This window comes from Rhipicephalus microplus, chromosome 1, assembly GCF_043290135.1.
Source record: "Rhipicephalus microplus isolate Deutch F79 chromosome 1, USDA_Rmic, whole genome shotgun sequence".
In the NCBI taxonomy this organism is placed as follows: domain Eukaryota; kingdom Metazoa; phylum Arthropoda; class Arachnida; order Ixodida; family Ixodidae; genus Rhipicephalus; species Rhipicephalus microplus.
The window spans coordinates 276,993,953-277,012,816 of record NC_134700.1 but is presented as its reverse complement, the minus strand read 5'-3'; the positions used below and the strand labels follow the sequence as shown (position 1 = coordinate 277,012,816).

General features: G+C 44.6%; 2 protein-coding genes across 14 annotated transcripts in view; both read left to right on the top strand.

Annotated features, from left to right (window-relative positions):
• The window catches only part of mtgo (miles to go), a 93,880-nt gene extending 81,690 nt beyond the window's left edge, over positions 1 to 12,190 (top strand). For all 5 annotated transcript variants that reach the window (XM_075895410.1, XM_075895407.1, XM_075895405.1 and 2 more), the window contains 5 exons: positions 3,757 to 3,963; positions 4,518 to 4,684; positions 5,101 to 5,228; positions 6,081 to 6,416; positions 8,974 to 12,190. In XM_075895410.1, the coding sequence (XP_075751525.1) occupies positions 3,757 to 3,963; positions 4,518 to 4,684; positions 5,101 to 5,228; positions 6,081 to 6,407 (829 nt within the window). In that variant the 3' untranslated portion in view covers positions 6,408 to 6,416; positions 8,974 to 12,190. The remainder of the gene's footprint in view (positions 1 to 3,756; positions 3,964 to 4,517; positions 4,685 to 5,100; positions 5,229 to 6,080; positions 6,417 to 8,973) is intronic.
• Positions 12,191 to 15,165: 2,975 nt separating this feature from the next.
• The window catches only part of Alh (coiled coil domain containing protein Alhambra), a 76,161-nt gene continuing 72,462 nt past the window's right edge, over positions 15,166 to 18,864 (top strand). For 8 of the 9 annotated variants that reach the window (XM_075895376.1, XM_037436169.2, XM_037436168.2 and 5 more), the window contains exons 1-2: positions 15,167 to 15,489; positions 16,689 to 16,768. In XM_075895376.1, coding sequence (XP_075751491.1) covers positions 15,381 to 15,489; positions 16,689 to 16,768 — 189 coding nt within the window. In that variant the 5' untranslated portion in view covers positions 15,167 to 15,380. Of the gene's footprint in view, positions 15,490 to 16,688; positions 16,769 to 18,864 lie in introns of all 9 variants that reach the window. The other variant, XM_075895347.1, reaches the window with a different exon arrangement.

Genomic DNA, 18,864 nt, shown 5'->3' with positions numbered 1-18,864 from the left:
TTATAGTAGGCCACCTGGAGACTTACAAAGAGGGTTCAGCTTAAATTGAGGACGACGCAGCGAGCAATGGAAAGAAAAATGGTAGGTGTAACCTTAAGAGACAAGAAGAGAGCAGAGTGGATTAGGGAACAAACGGGGGTTAAGGATATCATAGCTGAAATCAAGAAGAAATGGACATGGGCCGGGCATGTAGCGCGTAGACAGGATAACCGCTGGTCGTTAAGGGTAACTAACTGGATTCCCAGAGAAGGAAAGCGGGTTAGGGGGAGACAGAAGGTTAGGTAGGCAGATGAGATTAAGAAGTTTGCGGGTATAAATTGGCAGCAGCAAGCACAGGATCGGGTTAACTGGCGGAACATGGGAGAGGCCTTTGTCCTGCAGTGGACGTAGTCAGGCTGATGATGATGATGATGATGATGAGTAGGCAACCAGACTGATTTGTGCACTCGGGCTTTGCATCTTCCAATGCCTTGATGGCCTTCTTGAATTTTTCAGAGCATGGCTCTCTGAAGCGACTATGGTACAACGATTTTACTGTCTTTTAGCAGGAGTCCTCGTACAACAGTCTGCCCCGCACCTTCCAGTCTGCGCGCAGTAGTTGTGGAACCTTCGATGGATAGTTCGGCAAGCCGTCTTTACACAATCTGCCAAAACCTACGCAGACTGCGTCTTCTTCTTGGTGTTTGAGAAATGTATCAAGTAATCTCTGTTGATTCGGTGACCTCCATGACTGTGATCTCTCCGTCAAATGCTCACGAGTCTTGGTTTTTCTTGGGAGGATCAGCTGGAGTACGTGACAGGGTATCTGCAGTGGCCAAGTGCTTTTCTGGCACATAGAAAACATTGTATTGGTAACGCATAAGCCTCATACGAAACCTTTGAATGCGTGGCGGCATCATGTCGAGCTCTGCTTTACCCAGCAACGTAATTAGTGGCCTATGATCAGTCTTTATGTCGAAGACTATACCCCTGACGAACTGGTCAAATCTTTCCATAGCCCATGTTACTACGAGACCTTCTTTCTCAGTCTGGCTGTACCTTGTCTCAGCAGGTGACAGAGACCTGGAAATGTAGGCGACAGCATGTCTTTCGCCCGTGGGTTGACCTTGCAGCAGCACTGCACCTAGACCATATGAGCTGGCATCGGCTGATACCGTGGTGTGAAACATTGGGTCGTACCTTGTCATAGCAGTAACCTTTGTAAGTGCATCTTTCACATTCTGAAAAGCCTTCTGCTGGTCTGGACCCCAATACCATGTGCCGGTCTTCGTGAGGAGCCGACGTATTGGTGCTGTAGTCTCGGAAAGATTTGGTAGGAAGCATCCCACGTGATTCACCATTCCGAGGAGCCTTCTCACTCCACTGACGTCTGAAGGTGCCTGTAGATTTGTAAGAGCACTGATCTTGTCCGGGTCTGGCGAGATTCCATCGCTGTCCACTACTACACCTATAAACCGCACACGTCAGCAGCCAACAACCAAAAGCCACGTCTATTCGCACTCGCCCCAAACTCTGGCGCCTACGTGCGCCATCTGTTGATGCCTACTGACCGAAGACTCCAATTCACACCTGAACAGTCTCTCAGTAGGGGTTGCTACACTGTCCACCATCTAGGCATTCGCCTCGCTACAGGTGCTTTTCGAACTAGCCCCGTAGAGTCTGTACCTAGAATCGATTGAATGGTCGCTCCTTCTGCGGAGATGTTACCTGTCTTTTACATACTATCTCAAGGTTAACGCTGATGAGGAACATCCCGCTCACTCCACAATCAATCATCTGTCCAATTGTACCTTGTTTAAATACCGTCCTTTGCTGAGACAGCCTTTACTCACTTCATGTCAGGAGGCTCGTCGAGAAAACAGCTGTGCCATTTTCAGAACGTTTGATGGCTCCAGTAGTATATTTGCCAACATGGAAGTGGCAAGTTATAGACTGCGATCTATTTTTTTTGTGGAAGTCACTGAAGACGCACCTACTGCACATATCCACACGCACTTCCTCTAACTTCAACACAAGTACATTTGCCCAGAATTTTTCACAGATGCTTCAAAATCTCACACTGGTGTGTCCTATGCAGCTCTTGGCCCATCTTTCTCCAACTCGGGTATTCTGCACTTTGAAACAAGCATCTTCACAGCAAAGGCTCAGGTGGTATCTTGTGGCTGTCAAGCATATTAAGGAACTGCAACTGCAACTACAACACGCAGTAATATACACAGATTCGCTGAACCTTGTAACGGCTCTGAAAACTCTGTGAAAACATAAAAATTCTGTCCTTGTGTCTTTGTACTTCCTGTTATGCACAATCTATGCTCTTAAATGACATGTTGTAGTCTGCTGGGTTCCAGGGCACCACGAAATCGCTGGAAACGTGTTGGCAGATCAGCTAGCCGCATCTGCTCAAGACAACGCTGCCACCAATACATCTGTAGCTGTCCCTGCACTTGATTTGAAACCTTTTCTACAACGAGATCTCAGGGCGTGCTGGCAGCGCCTATGGGATAGGCAAACAGAAAACAAACTACCTGTTATCGAACAGAGAATTGGAAATTGGCCAACAGTATCCAGATCACGCTACACACACGTCACACTTACAAGACTACAGATAGGACACACACGCTGGACACATTCATACCTTTTGTCTGGTGCGGCGTTCCACTGTGTGAGAGATGCGAGAAACCGCTCACGGTTCTCCACATCCTCATCCAGTGCAGTGATTTAGATTCTCCTAAAAAAAAAAAAGCACTTTTTATTGCCCTAATGACAACAGATACCTTTGCACCCATCAATGTTCATCGGTAGAGAAGCCCTTTTTCCACATCAATCACTGCTGGCGTTTTTAAACAGGTGTTCGTACTTTTAACGTCATATACCCAGGCGCTCCATAGCACGATCTCTGAAGAGAAGTCGCTGCTGCGGTGGCTGCATCTCCGTCATTGTCTTACTATCACGACGTTTCGCCATTTACTATTATTGCACACATTTCACATCAATGTCATGGTTTTAATGCTTCTGTGTTTTTACCCACGTTGGCGGGAGGAATTTTAAGGCTCTTTTACAGCCTCCTACACAGCGACGTGTCTCGCATGCGCTGTATCAAGGCAGCAAAACAAGAAAACTCCCCTCATCCAACTTCTTTGAATGAAAATCCGACACGTCTTCGCGAAATTTTGACTATCATTATTAGAATAGGAGCAGTGCATTCGAAATAAAGAAAAGGTCATTGGGTGGGCTTTGCCATGAGGACGGCAGCTCATCCTTTTCTCGACAACCGTCTAGATGGCTCTAGTTGTGCACCACTTTTCTCAATGAAAAATGGTATGTTTTTCAAAATTCTCGAAACGAAGCCGACCCTGCAGTTTGATACGAAGAAATTGAAAAAAAAACTATCGGCCTAGATTCGAATAAATATGGCACCGTTCAGCATGCCCGCTGAAACAAAAGGAGAGAACGCGCTCGCGGCATTCAACAGATCTCTCTAACTTGGCTGACACGTAATGGATTCTAAAAATTCGTGAGACAATAAATTGCAATAGTGAGGTCATTTTACTTGGAAAAATGTTAGAGGGCCCCTTGGAACAATGTTTGTCCAGAGATTATTCATGTCCTCTTTCTGTTTTGTCGGTCTTTTGATCAGGACAGGCACAGGACCTTTTCAGTCAAGGATGTTTTGTTTGATCTCATCCAAAAGTGCGTGCACGTTAAATTCTGTACCTATCAGTTATAAACCCACTGTTGCTGTTTCATCTGTTGCAGGGTCCGAGTGCAGGCTGTAAATGCAATCGGGGCAGGCCCTCTCAGCAACCCCGCATTGCGCACAAGCACGCAGGCGCTGCCACCTCCCGCACCAACCCTTGAGTGCCTCTCAGCTGGACACAACAGCCTGCGGCTCCGCTGGGCCGACCATCCAACAGCGCGGGATGTGCTCCAGTACACCCTCGACATGGAGGTCAAGCCTGGCATGTGAGTACTAGTTCATCGTGCCAGGTGTATTTTGCTTCACCATAGTTTAGAACTGGGCAAGTGGAATTGATATGAGCCATACAGTGTGTGCAGGGTTGGTTCAGGTTTAGCAGTACTCCCCATGCCATTTTTGTAGCTTCAATCCATCTATTTGGCTTGAAAGGTTTAATAAGCACATAGCCAAAGAACAGATAAAGAATTGTCTATCAGTCTTTGTTGCAGCCTTAAACTCTGTCCAACTCCGAAAGTACTCCAGGTATGGAAGTGGAGTAAAATATTTCACAATAAACATGCTCGAAAAGAAAATGCTCATACATTTGATCAGTTTGAATATAAGCAAAACACTCTAAAAGATTATGGATAGCAGAAATGTTCTGCTGCTGCTTGTCTTTGTTGACACCGGAGACGAGAAGAACCTGTTGGCAGTAGAGGTTCGACAGCAAGAATCGGTTGCCAAAGGAAGGGATAGGCTAAAGCTAATTTGCCTCTTTTATGCGATAATGAAAACAAACAAAACTGCAGTTCTCAGAGTGCTGTGCTACTTCTTTTTGCAGCTTCGCAATGCTATACCAGGGACCCAGCCGCTCCTACAAAGCTCTGCGGCTGCAGGAGAACCAGACTTATCGATTCCGTGTTCGTGCTTCGAGTGATGCTGGAGATGGGCCCTACTCTGAACCATACTCGTTCACCACCAGTCGTGCTGCGCCACCTGCTGTCAAAGGTGTGTGGCGACTTCACCAGCAACAATTACTAGTGAAAACACAGATGGGTTACTCCCACCAGTTTTCGAAGCCGAGTTTAATACATAGCATATTTTACTGGTTATCACTAGCATGCTACCAAGAGTGAAAACCTGCTACTATTCAAAGTTGTTTCCACTTCCTCTGAACCGAAAAAATGGCATTTGCACAAGCCTTGTTTCAATTTTTAAAACATAGTGTGCACGTTCATTAGGTCATGACACATTTGTGCCCATTTTTCTTAATCATATGTGACATATACTATTGAATTCAATTCAAAATTATTCGACCAAAATCACTATTTGCTTCGAACTTAAGATTGACTATTCGCACAAGCCTAAACAAAACCAATTAGTTAGTGTTAGCTAAAATTACCTTGTTCACTCGTACCTTACAGCACCACGTGCCAGTCCATTGGGCGAGAGCAGCTGCTTGCTGGAGTGGCAGCCAGTGAAGCCCGTGGGTGACGACCCCATCAGCTATGTGGTGCAGTTGCAGCACTCGGGCAGCTCTGAATTCTCTGTGGCAAGTGCTCCCTTCCTAGCCATGCATGTGTGGCATTAGTGTTTTGACACCGCAGTGGTAGCAAGTTCGCTCAACTCATCAGTTTCAGGTGCTTTACCTACCATGTAGAAGTGTGTGTGTGGTGCAGAAACCCTCTTCCAGCGTATAAAACGTATTTTGCTTCTATCCCTTTTTCTTGTGTACCATTTCAAAACATAAAATAAAAATACTACTTACATTTTTAGGTGACTGACGATTGGACCATTTCAAATGAAGCTGGCAAAAGCTGGCTTGTTGGGCTAATTTTTACTCCTGTATGAACATCTAGTTGAACTTAGTCTACATGATAGTGCAGGCATGAGATAAGTCAGCTTGATTGTTTTGCAAGACTCATGTAAATGTGGAAAGGCATTCAGCTGCTTTTACGTGGCAACAAAATGCTCTCGAATGTATTTAAACCCTTTGCGGTCTCTATCCTTTCCCTAAATTTCATTCATTCATTCTAGTCCAAAACCAAGTCTCAAAGCTCATGTAAAGTACATTTACTTACTCTTTTAGAGATGGTGCATAATGTAGTGAGAAAATGTGTGCGTGTACCAACCGCAGAACTTGTCCAGTGGACCACAAACTGCGTTGTCATCAGGCAGGGCCCAGCTATGGAACGCAAAGGTTTAACGGTATAATTGGCAAAGCTGGTTGCTTGGGTCTCGTGTCTGCAAAGCACGAGCTTATGTCAGTGCTGCATGGGCTTTGTCAGCCTGACTTTATACTTGATCTGCTCATGTCTAGTTCACATCAAGGGGAGCTATGTGGAGTCGTTGGAGTCGTTGGTAGGGATGCTGCAATGTACCAACTTGTACCTTGCCCCCACAGGTGTATCGTGGCCGGGACACTAGCTGCACACTGAGCAACCTTGTACCGCGGGGTGCCTTTCATTGGGCACGGGTGGCAGCCGTGCGTCACTGCCCACTGAGCCCTGAGCCCCTGTGTGGACCATACGGGCCAGCCACATCCTTCCAGCTCAGTAGCCCTTCTGCAACCACCACTGAACCGGCCAGCGAGTCTGCTACTGCTGCAGCCCGTTCCACGACTTGGACCCTCGGCGACCAGCAGTGGGCAGGGCTACTGGTTGGTGTCTTCACCTTGGTAGCTGTCCTGGTGGCTGTGCTGCTTCAAGAGCTGGTATCCTGGACGCAATGACCAGCACAGGTAGGCACTCTTGTTGTGTAATTGCTGCTTTCTTTATTAAGTGCATAGCACTTTAAAGGCCCTGCTTGTCAGCCATCCACTATCTCATGTCACATGATCAGGCAGTTGTCAGCACAGGCCTAAAACAAAGCTAGCAATGCTCAAATCTAGTGCAAAATAAGTGAACAAGGTCTGAAATGTTATAAACTGCTGAAGTAGTTCAGAATTATTTGCAATAATTTACCTTCAATTGCCAATTCTTAAATATTGGCCGAGACCAGAAATGGCACCATCGCCTTGGCAAGCACTTGATTGCCACGGGAATGACTGGTTTTCTCTGCCACACACATCTTCAGGTTTCACTGTAGTAGAGTTGCATTAAGCACAGGATTTAGAACTGCCAAGACTGACGCTGGAACGACATTAGCACAGTATATGTATTTAGTACTGCACCGCACCCACCATGGAATTTAGTAGTAGTGATGCTAGACTGCTGACCGAAGGTCCCAGGATTGAATCCCAGACGTGCCGGCCACATCTTCAAGGGAGACAGAAATGATTGAGGCCTATGTACTTAAATTTAGCTTCCCATTAAAGAACTCTTGGTGGTCGCAATTTTCGTAGCCCTGCATAAACGGCGTCCGTCGTAATCGTATCGTGGTTTTGAGAGGTTGAGCCCCAACAATTTTATTTTTCGAAAATTGCATAATTTTTTACAAATTCCACCGGTGAGTCTACAAAGATGCTGCCCTCGAAGGTGCGCCAGTGACCTGCATATTTGTGTGTGCTGTTTCTTCAGTTAATGATCTCTCTTTTGTGAGCTTGGTGGCGATCTCCTTATTGTTTAACCATATGGTGTAGTAGCGCAAATTTGACGGGGACGAAGAGGACAAGAAAACACGACACTCGCTACACTCGCAACTAATTTTTATTTCAGAAGCAGCACTTCATATATAACCCAAAACCCTAGCGACACAGAAAAGAACTACGAACACGATAAAATGGTCGCAGAAGTTTTGAAAGTCTTCAAGAAAAATAGTAGAGGGCTTGAATTTACTCATGAATTACCAGTCAATGACAAACTGCAGTTTTTGGATATTGAGTTAGATGCCACAGCAGAACATGTATGCTGGTCATACAATCCGCGAACGGAGAAACCCTTACTTAGCTACCAATCGGCACATTCTAAAGTTGTAAAAAGTGGCATAGCCTTTTCATGTTTGAGAGCAGCCTTAACAAAGTCATGTCCAGAAAAAATTAGCGAAAGCTTCAACCAACAAATTATCAGGCTAAAAAATGCTGGGTACGAAAAACACGTGTTGTGTAGATCAGCTAACGAGCTGATTAGTCACGTACGCAACAACTTTCATAAAAAAATGACAAGTAATGAAAACAGGAAGAAGATAGTGTCAGTTCCATATGCGCACAAGATTGCCCATAACTTAAAAAACGTAGGTAATCGCTATGGCCTAGAATTAGTTTTTTCGGCACCCAACAAGCTTAGTAAAATATGTTCCAAACTAGACCATAAAGTTTCCATAGCAGTAAACACTAATGCTGGTAGTTGTACGGTAAATCACACAACAAAGTTTGTTAAGTGTAGCTTATCAGTCGTGTATTGCTTGCCGCTAACGTGTGGAAAGGTATACATCGGCCAGACGGGTCGTTGTTTGAACACCCGACTTTTAGAACACAAGCGATCATTAGGAACTGACATTCATTCTCACATAAAGAGACACTGTTCCCAGTGTGGCTGCTCACCACTGTACAGTGACACAACCGTAGTCTTCCGTCATGGAAACCAACTAACCAGAGAAATTGTCGAAGCCTTTCACATTAAAAAAAGAAAAGAAGGATGCATTAGTCAGTCATCGGTGTCGTTAAGTAACCGAGAAGCCAGCTACCTCGAAGGACTTAATTGAGATCAGTGTTTGCACGTGTCATACTCTCCTCCTTGTCGTTTCAAAATTTTGTTTCAAACACGTGTGAATTCCCGCATAATCTTTTTTTTGTTTTTTTGATTTGATGTTACCCAGGACTGTTTTAGTTATGTCATCTAAAAGTGTCTAAGCTTAACTGCCGTGCACTATCGCTTGAGTCTGCGCAAAAGCTTCTGTTGGCAATGATTCTGTGTTCGTAGTTCTTTTCTGTGTCGCTAGGGTTTTGGGTTATATATGAAGTGCTGCTTCTGAAATAAAAATTAGTTGCGAGTGTAGCGAGTGTCGTGTTTTCTTGTCCTCTTCGTCCCCGTCAAATTTGCGCTACTACACCATATGGTTAAATGATGTCTCACCAACTAGCCCAGCTCTCAACCCTACTGAACTCCTTATTGTTGTTGATGGCCATATCATTTCTGGTTCGGCTATATGATCTTTTATTGAGTTCACTTGTTGTTTGTAAATTATGCATTATTGTATTACACAACATATTTGCCAAGAGGATTAGTGTTGTGCAAACGAGCCTGCGCGAAATGCTCTCAAAATTATTTTCCATCTTGTCATTTGTACAAGTGAGCTTTATGAAATGGTTGAGTATGACATTTCACGAAAAAGAGAAAAATCTTTGTCTCTCCATTCAGGGCGCAGCTGCTGCTCCGATTCATTTTCGCGGTGCACCGAACGAAAGCTTGCCTTTGATGCCAGCTGCAGAAGCAATCTGTAAACGTGGGCCAAACTGTGTGTGGAGCTTTTCGCCGATCGACCCCCGACTGGGCTCCGTGCGTGAACTCATCGTAGGCACGGTGCCTTCTCTCCCCGTCTGTCTGCATGCCGTGGCCGCTCATCTCGCTGCCCGGGAAGTGTCATGCGTGCGTGTCTTTTAGGAGCTTTGTGCTCAGGGTCTAGAAAACATAGACAATGCACTTGTTTCCCTGCACTCTTGTTGTGAGGCAATCTCTGAAGCCTGCTTGTGGTCCAACGTGGCTCTTCTGTCCTGGGCACTATTTCTGTGAGAAAACAAACAAAAACGGGGGCTGGAGTGGGTGGGATGGGCTGCGGGGGGGGCATCGTGCAATGTTGTCTGCCCTTCTTGGCACTCAATGTCATGACATCTCTCTCTCTCTCTGTGTTGGCTGCTTGGTATCGTGTGGGCCTTTTAAATGTGCGTGCGTGTCTGTATGTCGGTGATGTGTCGCATGACTAAGGGCTCTATTAGTTCCAGGTGAGTGCTCCTGTGTGTGTGTGTGTATAAACGTGTGCGCATACGTGCTCGCTGCAAAGTGCACATTATAAGTATGGCTTTCTGACCCTGGTAGAACTTGGGATCTCTGTTGCTTCTGTGCCGCTACAAAGTCGACATGTTTTGGGTGTCAGTCTGACAGTGGTGTTCAGCCGGGCTTAACACCAGGGTTGACTTTGCAGTTGTGTGGGACACACATTTTACATTGGCAGCAGTGCTGACAAAGTTCACTTTTCCTGTTTATTACTTTTTTTTCTTCTTTTTCAAGTATTTCAGTGCATGTTCATTTCACCACCAATAGAATATTGATGGGTTCCTATGTGCACTGCGTCTTTTGTCTGGTCACACAACTGTGTCCCATGTCTTCCCATTCCTTGTATCGGACCAGATGTGCTCAGCCAGTGCCAGATCTCTCAAAAACTCATTTCCCCCAACCCCTGCCCTCTCTCTTTCATTCTTAATTCTTCACAATACTCGAGCCTTTTGGATCACTTACTCATTTCTTTTCCTCTTTGGTTCCTCGGTTGGCACCTTACAATACTGAGCCAACCGGACTTGTACGCCTTTACATTTTTCCTTCCTCTCTTTTTTTTTTGCAAAGTACGGGGTTCAATATTTGGACCTCCTGTGTAGATTGTCGTAATGTCACAGTTCCTGGAACAAATCACTGAAGATGTCTTCTGGCATTTGACAAAGCCTATGTGTTATATTGTCGCTGATGCTTTTTTGGTGGGTACAGTTGTTCAAAACTCATTATGGAAACCTACCGTGTCACTGCACAGTCCTTTCGCCGCATTATTCTCCCATGAATGAATGTCTAGTGTTTGCAACAGTCCCGGTGCTGCAATTGGGTTTTGACTCCAAACAGTGCATTACTTTTTTTTTTTCAAAGCTGGATGTATCTGTATATGTATGTATGTGCACGCTGATATTGTAAGCCTTATATTTTCAGATGTATAAAACTTCCTTCTGGGGTGTACTTACTCACTTTTGTTGTTGTTTTTTTTTGTTTTAGAGCTGTTGCCTTTTTTTCTACAAAGCCACTCGCATATTTCCAGCACAAGCCTTCGACGTACTAGTTTTGTTATCTATAGGCTTTTGCCAGCCGACAGCTACCTTTCTTGCACTCCAATTTTGGGCTGCAATTTTTTTTAACTTTCGGATTTTACGATTTTTTGGCAATATTTACGCATATGACTTCTGCCTTTGTGCAACCTTTGTGCAAATTATTTACCTTGTTAAACTTCCAAGAAAAAGATTATGTTGCTTTTTGCTTTGCTTGAGTTTTCTCAATTCATCGTGATTGTACTTTGTGTGGCAGTTTTTATTTTATTGTGGCAAAAAGAATGGGCTTACTGACAAAGGTTTTTGAGACCCTAATTTGCTCATAGCCGTTTGCATCGCCTCCCTTTGCTTTTTAGATTGATGGGTCGCATGGCACTGACTCTGAGCCAAGGATGGCCTCAGCCACATTAATTACACGGTTGCATCCAAGCACTGCACACTGGCGCACGTGAATTGTGTAAAAAAAGCTTTTGGTGAACCTACCACTATGCCCGAAAGTGTCTCTCCACTCTTGCATGTCTGTAGAAACGTGTGGCCTCTTTTTTTTTGTTTAATGCCCTCCCGACGGGCAAGTGTCCAGTTCATTTGGGTTTGCCGTTGACAAAACTGTGCACTTAGCATTGCAAGATAGACTGCCCATGATCGTTGCAGACATGGTTGCAGTAAAAAAAATGCAGCGTTGCAATCCCGCTGCAGTAACCAAAAAACAAAAGGTGCTGAATGATGAACCTGTCTGGTTTTATGTGTTACCCATAACGACAGAGTGTGGTTGAAGTGTGGTGTGCTAGAGGAAGGCGAGAGGGTGTTACTTTTGTTTGCTTTTTCGCCATTATTCTAGGTGCAATGATGTTGGCTTTATTTTTGTTTCTCTAGCTAGATTGGCCACTCTAGGAGCGAAAAAGCAGGACTTTACGGTACTCCTTGGAGAAGAAAGCATTTAGTCGTCGTTGCAGGCCCCCTTGTCATGCCGGATGTATGTTTTTTCTTTAGTTGCTCCAAACTTGAAATCAAGCTTGAAGCACCCTCCCTCCGGCATAGCTGCATTGCATCGTTTGTGAAGTTTGTGCATATGTGAATGTGCAGGCATGAGTTATGAAAGTGAGCATTTGAGCATGAGGTATTTTTGACATGCATATGACCAGTCCACATTGTTTTATCCGTGCGCTGAAGTTTTTACATATCTATGGGTTTATTAACAGAAAAAATTTTATTTTCTTAAATATACAGTAGTATTACTTGTCTATAATATATATATATATATTATACATATTGAGATATATATATATCTACAAAATGCGTCGTATATATAATATACATAAGCTCCGGATGTTTTACACGCATTTCTTGTTACTCGTGTGTTCTGTTACTGACGAGTTTTCTTGGAAAAACAGCGAAGTGTCAAGGTACAGTGTGCATTCTTCCATCAGATAGTGTTTGCTGTGACTGTTCCTTCCTGTACACATTGTTTTGCTCACTACAACTAATTTTCTTTTTTTTTGCTCTTGTATGATACCTGTATATTGCTAAATGAATAAACGTATTCGCAACACATCCTTGCTCGTCCCAATTTTTTTACCTAAAAACAAATGTTAACCTTTCGCAGCAGTTTGCAAGTTATGAAGGTTATTTCTGTGCTGAAAAAAATGGATTTCTGTACTGTGCAGAAAATTTTAATTAGTGACAAAGCATGTTGTATAACAACAAACGTCCAGTAGTCATTGCACTCTTGTGACACCGAGAATATTTTTTACATTTGAAATTGCCACAGAAAATAATCGGATAAAGATATGTTTGGCACAATAATTAATGCTACATATTTGTCTTCAAGTTAATGTAATCACTTTGATACAATATGTTCATAGAAAATAGTGGTTAGCCCTAGTACTAGCTTGGTAATAAATGCAAATTTGCAATTAAGATCATGCAAATATTACACCAGCAGTGTCTTTTTGCTTGGAAGGAAACTCTCCACAGGGAAGCAAGATGTAAAATATTCCGAAACTTCATATTCTTTTACTACAGTAGAATAGTGTTCGTACATTTTTAAAGAAAAACCTAATGATCCACAATCAATAAAATGCTTCATAGTTCCGCTTGAAGATATCTCTAATGTTGGCACCAGAAAATAGCATGAAACTGGAACATATCAACAGGTGCATGCACTTTGGTTAAGTATATGCAGTGTTTGTTGACAATTTAAATACAAACTATTTTGGGTGAAAGCAAAAATGAGAGTACCTACTCGACTTACAAACGTGTTCTTTCATGTTGCTTTTGCCAGCAGTCGCAATGGCTGCTTGATAGAAGGCCTTCTGCTTTCGCGTAATAGGCCGTGCAGGATTGTGCTTGATTTGTTCATGATTGTACCACATCGCCATATTTCCATGCGTGTCAGGCTTATTTTTTTCCCCCAAATGAGTGAAAAAATTTTGCCACAATGGCACACCATTAAGTATGTCCCCTGGTGGTTTGCAGTTATGACTAAATCTCTATCGATAACAGCATAGTGTGTTCAGTTGACCTCCTCCTGTATGAATGTCTGGAGCTCAAAGGACTGCACGGGAGATTTAAATCTGCAGTAGGTACATTCATTCCCTTGACAAATGATGTGCCTGCCTGGTCAGTATTGGCTGTGTGATTTTGTGCCATAACAGCCACATATGCATTGATTTCACTGCAGCATATCGTGTAGCACTGCAGGTATGCTCCAACAACTCCCTATTGTTAAAATACTATTACCTTCGAAATACTGTTGAGAAAATGCTCCGCTGAATGACACATATGGTTGGCTCGGTTAGGAATTTACTTTATAGAATGTAAAGCATGGTGAAAGTGATGTGTCAGCAGTATGATTTTTTTCTTCTTTTTTTAGATGCGGAAGCATCTTATACTCGCGCCTTGTAGTGCGCCGTCCGCGCCGTCCGCACCGCTTCTCAAACATTCGACAGCTGACGCGCGCGCATGCGCCGTCGTGCCGTCGCCCACTCTTCCACCATCTGTGCATCCCTTCCTCCTCTACACACCGCGCGCGCTTCACTCCTCCACCATCTGTGCACCCTTCCTCCTCTACACACCGCGTTCGACATCTACAATTCTCCTGATTCTCCAGTGGACGCGCATGTGGCGTCGCGCTTCGAGAACATTCAACAGCTGACAGTGCATGCGCCGTCGCGCTGTATATATACTCAAGGTCGGCGCTCGCTCGCTCAGTTGCCGCTCGTCGGTTGGTTTGTACGGCGCGTCGACGTCCAAGGTCGCGTGAAATGAATTCCAACGAATCCACAAACACAATGATCGACGTCCCTTCGACCAGCGCCGCCCTTTCGCATACGTGTGTACGTGTTCACTCATTTAACACCCCCTCCTACAACCACGTTAACCAATTTAGCCATCGACCCAAGTAAGTCGCAATTTAACACCCCATTTCACAACCACGTTAACCAATTTAGCCATCGACCCAAGTAAGTCGCACTTTAACACCCCGTTAACCAATTATATGCTCCGCATCCTCCTCAGTGTTCCCCCGAGGGAAGCTGCGGGCAATTTTTTTATTTGCTGAGTAAGTTGTGTGTGATTGTTTTTTTTTGTGCATGAGAAAAGCCACTACCGCAAAAAGATGCAAATTGTATATTTCAACATATTGAGTGGACTTCCATATGGCACTAAATATTTGATTAATTTTAAATGAATTTAAGGGTATGTATATTACAGATGCAGTATAACACATCTTTCTTGTACATACCTGCAGATGCAGTATAAAGAAGTGTAGCCCTCCCACACAAATTCTGGAAAACCAACATTTTCGTCAACCAAATATTCAATGAGTATATCCACTTCTGTAATATGTCTGCTGAAACAAGGCAGAACATTATTTTTCTACATAAAAGTGTGGGAAGGTGCACCTGAAATTTTTATGTAAGATTCAAGTGACTTTTTCTGTGGTATCTGTAGTTGAGCTAGTATACAATGTTCATGCTCACTCATCATTATGTAGTGCTGTATGATTCTTGAACGTAATTAATGAGTTATTCAATTTAAACGTAAATAATAATTGAATAAATAAAAGCATGGCTATTTGGGAAGCACTAAACGTTGTCGTTCAGGTAAAATCTACGGGCATATTGCTAGTAAACCTATAAGTTATGTTTATGCAATCTAGTGATTAGCATGAAATTTAACGTATTGAAGTCGCACGTAGTGCGCGAAAGGTGATTACTAGCGGAGTGAGGAGTAGCAGGTCTCGCTATCAGGGACGTTGTCAGGCAATACATATCCTACAAGGTGGTACGCCGCGTCGCAACAGAGCAATTTAAAATGTTGCGGTGATGCGGGTGGTAGAGTGCATTAGATATTTCTAGTAGAGTGTACTAGATATTTCTACTGCACTCTACATTGACTCAAGCGTTAGGGCACTGGCGTGCACGACCATTGGCACGGCCTGATGGCCTGGCTGGCGCCGCTTCGAAACCGCGCCTACCGTGCTATGGTTAGCGCGAAAGCGAGACTCGACTGGCCACCTGCGCTGCCCTAATGAAAGCCCCGTGTGTGCAAAACAAAATAAGTAGAAGTGCATCGGTTGCGAGGTGGTGGCGGGGGGTGCATGCCTTTGGCGAACAGTCAGTCCCGGAGGATCCACCGCGAAAAAGTTCCTCGATGAATGGATCAGCAGCGATGAAGAAGACAACTGCTGATCGGCCTCCCTAAGCTATCATAGGGAGCTCCGACCGGCGCGGCGGCGGCACCATGAAGGAAATGGTGGGCGGCTGCTGCGTCTGCTCCGACGAGCGCGGCTGGGCAGAGAATCCACTGGTGTACTGCGATGGCCAGGGCTGCACCGTGGCCGTCCACCAAGGTAGAAACCAAATTCCTACTGCGCGGGCATACCGTGTCCGGGCGGCCGCACGCACGGCGAGCGGAGGCCGTTTGCGCGCTACGTTCGTCTCACTATGGCGGCAATCGTTCCGCGGCCGTGGTACCGTCCAGTTGCCGCCATAAACACGGCACGAATGTGTCCACCGGGCTCCGATTGCGGAAGAGAAATGAAGAACCCTTCGGTCCACTTTCATTCCGCCAGTATATCCGCATGCCTACGGGCCGACCGTCGGTCGCGAGCAATGTGCGCGTTGTGGCGCACGCAGTGTACTCGGCGCGTCACGGCCTTTGAAAACGTTGGCCCGTACTCCTAGTGGAGTCATTTTCGGGTTCGCATATTGACGCCGTCATGTTTCACTGCCTCCGTTACCGCGTTCTGCTCGTACCTGTGTCCTGTTTCGGAGAAATGCCAATTTCCGCGCCGCGGACTGGAGTTCAACAGGCGCGGTGCGTGTCACTACAACGATGTGCCGTTTGGCCGACGAAGTGGCATTATAAATGCCGCTCTTTCCTCTCACTTTGGCAACAGTGAGCACATTTATTCGCACGATAATTGATGATGACATCTGACGCGCCTGTCGCGAATCTCGGAAGCAGTTTCACGATGCGTAACAGCGGTTGCTTGTTATGGGACCGTACTGCCTGTTCATTTCTTTCCGTGACAGCGCGTTTTCGGCGCCCGATTCCTATACAAGGGCTAATAAAGAACGTGCAAAATCTGCGGGAAAGTGGTCTGGTGACATTCGGTCGCTCTTTTTCATAAACTAGCGCGTGTGATATCAACGTGGAAATGTCTGGCCCTAGAAAAGTAATGGTAGACCTCAGATAAGGTTCCTGTTCTACCCCTTGCATACAGTGTATTGATATAGGCAGTGTCTTCCGTGTTGCAAATGTCTGCAGCCAAAATATAGTGTCTAGTATCTGTATCACTGGCCCACTTTCCGTCCCAAGTGTATTAAAAGCATAGAAGTTAGAAGCATAGAAGCATACAACTGAATATATCCCCGTGTACCGAGTGATAAGTGCTCGTTTAAGGACCGTGCAGTGCCACCAGTTTTCAGTTCTTACCGCCAAACTGTCCAAATGGTAAACCCCGTAAATTGTTCTTTTTTGGAAATCAAACCATCAAGTGGCACATAGTTCATTTGTTTTGATCACATGAACCTTGTTTTTCTGCAGCCTGCTATGGAATTGTGCAAGTGCCCACTGGGCCTTGGTTCTGCCGAAAGTGCGAGTCTCAGGAAAGATGTGCTCGAGTTGTGAGTACCCTTTCTTCTACCGTGGATAAATCCACTATTTGACTTGTTCAGGCAGAGCGTAGTGCCATGTCTCTACCTTTTTCTATCTGTCGCTTAACACTTGTCTTTATGTGGGTCACATACATTTGAATACACGCATCTTGCTGAGTGAATACAATATTCAAGTAGCCACGGCACCTAAGGTGCATCTGTTTTCGCACAGGTTGTGGTGATTGCCATGTTGATAATGTTGCACACTCAGTGTCGTTATTTCTGCTAGATTACCGCCATTATAGCTGGAGTACAACACATACTGTATTGAGTAGAAACAGCAATACAACTCTCATATTGTAAACCGTGTATATGTGCCTCTTGTCACGACCATACTACCTAGTGGTGACAAATGTTGGATAACGGTCTCAGTGGGTATAAAATAGATATATTCTGCACAACCTTCATTCACAACTGGTGCACCATGAAGTGTTCAGCCTTTGGGATACTGCAAACTTCTGAGTATACGTAAACATAAAAAGGAAAACAAAAACAAAAAAGTGCAATCTGAGAATTTCTGGTAGCATACTTGAAATTGTTGTGCCATAAGAGTTGTAAGAAGGTGCTACTGTTTTTGACACCTCATATTTTATACAGCTCATATTTATCCTGGAAGAAATCTACAGGGGATCAACTGCTACTATAGTGCTTCATAAAGAAAGCAACAGAATACCAATCAAGAAGGGTGTAAGGCAGGGGGACACAATCTCCCCAATGCTATTTACCGCGTGCTTACAGGAGGTTTTCAGAAGCCTGGAATGGGAACAGTTAGGGATAAGAGTTAAGGGAGAGTACCTTGGTAACCTGCGCTTCGCCGATGACATTGCATTGCTGAGTAACTCAGGGGACGAATTGCAACTCATGATTACGGAGTTAGACTAGGAGAGCAGAAAGGTGGGTCTTAAAATGAATCTGCAGAAAACGAAAGTAATGTACAACAACCTCGGAAAAGAGCAGCGCTTCGAGATAGGTAATAGTGCACTTCAAGTTCTAAAGGACTATGTCTACTTAGGGCAGGCAATAACTGCGGAGCCGAACCACGAGATTGAAGTAACTAGAAGAATAAGAATGGGGTAGAGCACATTTGGCAAGCACTCTCAAATTATGACAGGTAGATTGCCACTATCCCTCAAGAGGAAGGTATATAACAGCTGTATCTTTCCAGTACTTAGCTACGGAACAGAAACCTGGAGACTTACATAGAGGGTTATGCTTAAATTGAGGACGACGCAGCGAGCAATGGAAAGAAAAATGGTAGGTGTAACCTTAAGAGACAAGAAGAGAGCAGAGTGGATTACGGAACAAACGGGGGTTAAGGATATCATAGCTAAAATCAAGAAGAAGAAATGGACATGGGCCGGGCATGTAGCTCGTAGACAGGATAACCGCTGGTCGTTAAGGGTAACAAACTGGATTCCAAGAGAAGGCAAGCGGGTTAGGGGGAGACAGAAGGTTAGGTGGGCAGATGAGATTAAGAAGTTTGCGGTTATAAATTGGCAGCAGCAAGCACAGGACCGGGTTAACTGGCGGAACATGGGAGATGCCTTTGTCCTGCAGTGGACGTAGTCAGGCTGATGATGATGATGATGATTTTATACAGCATTCTCTGTGATATCCTCATTTTGTGTGATGCCAGCTACCAATAGAAAACGTGTTGTTAAGCCACAAAGTTATATTAGACATAAATACATATGTCAAGAACACAGTAAGCGAGGAAATATGTTATGTAAGAGGTGGCTGTATGTAACAGTATCGGTGCTGCCAACTTGTGATGCTGTTATCCAGCTATACTAAACTGGGTCAGTTACTGTATTAACACCCTGAAGAAAAAAGAACCACCCTAATTATGCTGCTAGCAACACATTTCAGCCAGTGAACAGCACGCAGTCAGTCACTGTACCAGAGTTTTACACTTTCGGGTAGAATGTCATGAAATTTCATCACCAACATTGTTTTCGTAGTCTATGCAACGTATGTCCGTGCAGTTCTAAACCTCTGCCTGCTATATGGGCGTGTAGAATAGCTTGCCATTCAGCGCATGATCACTGCTCATGTTGGATCCACCT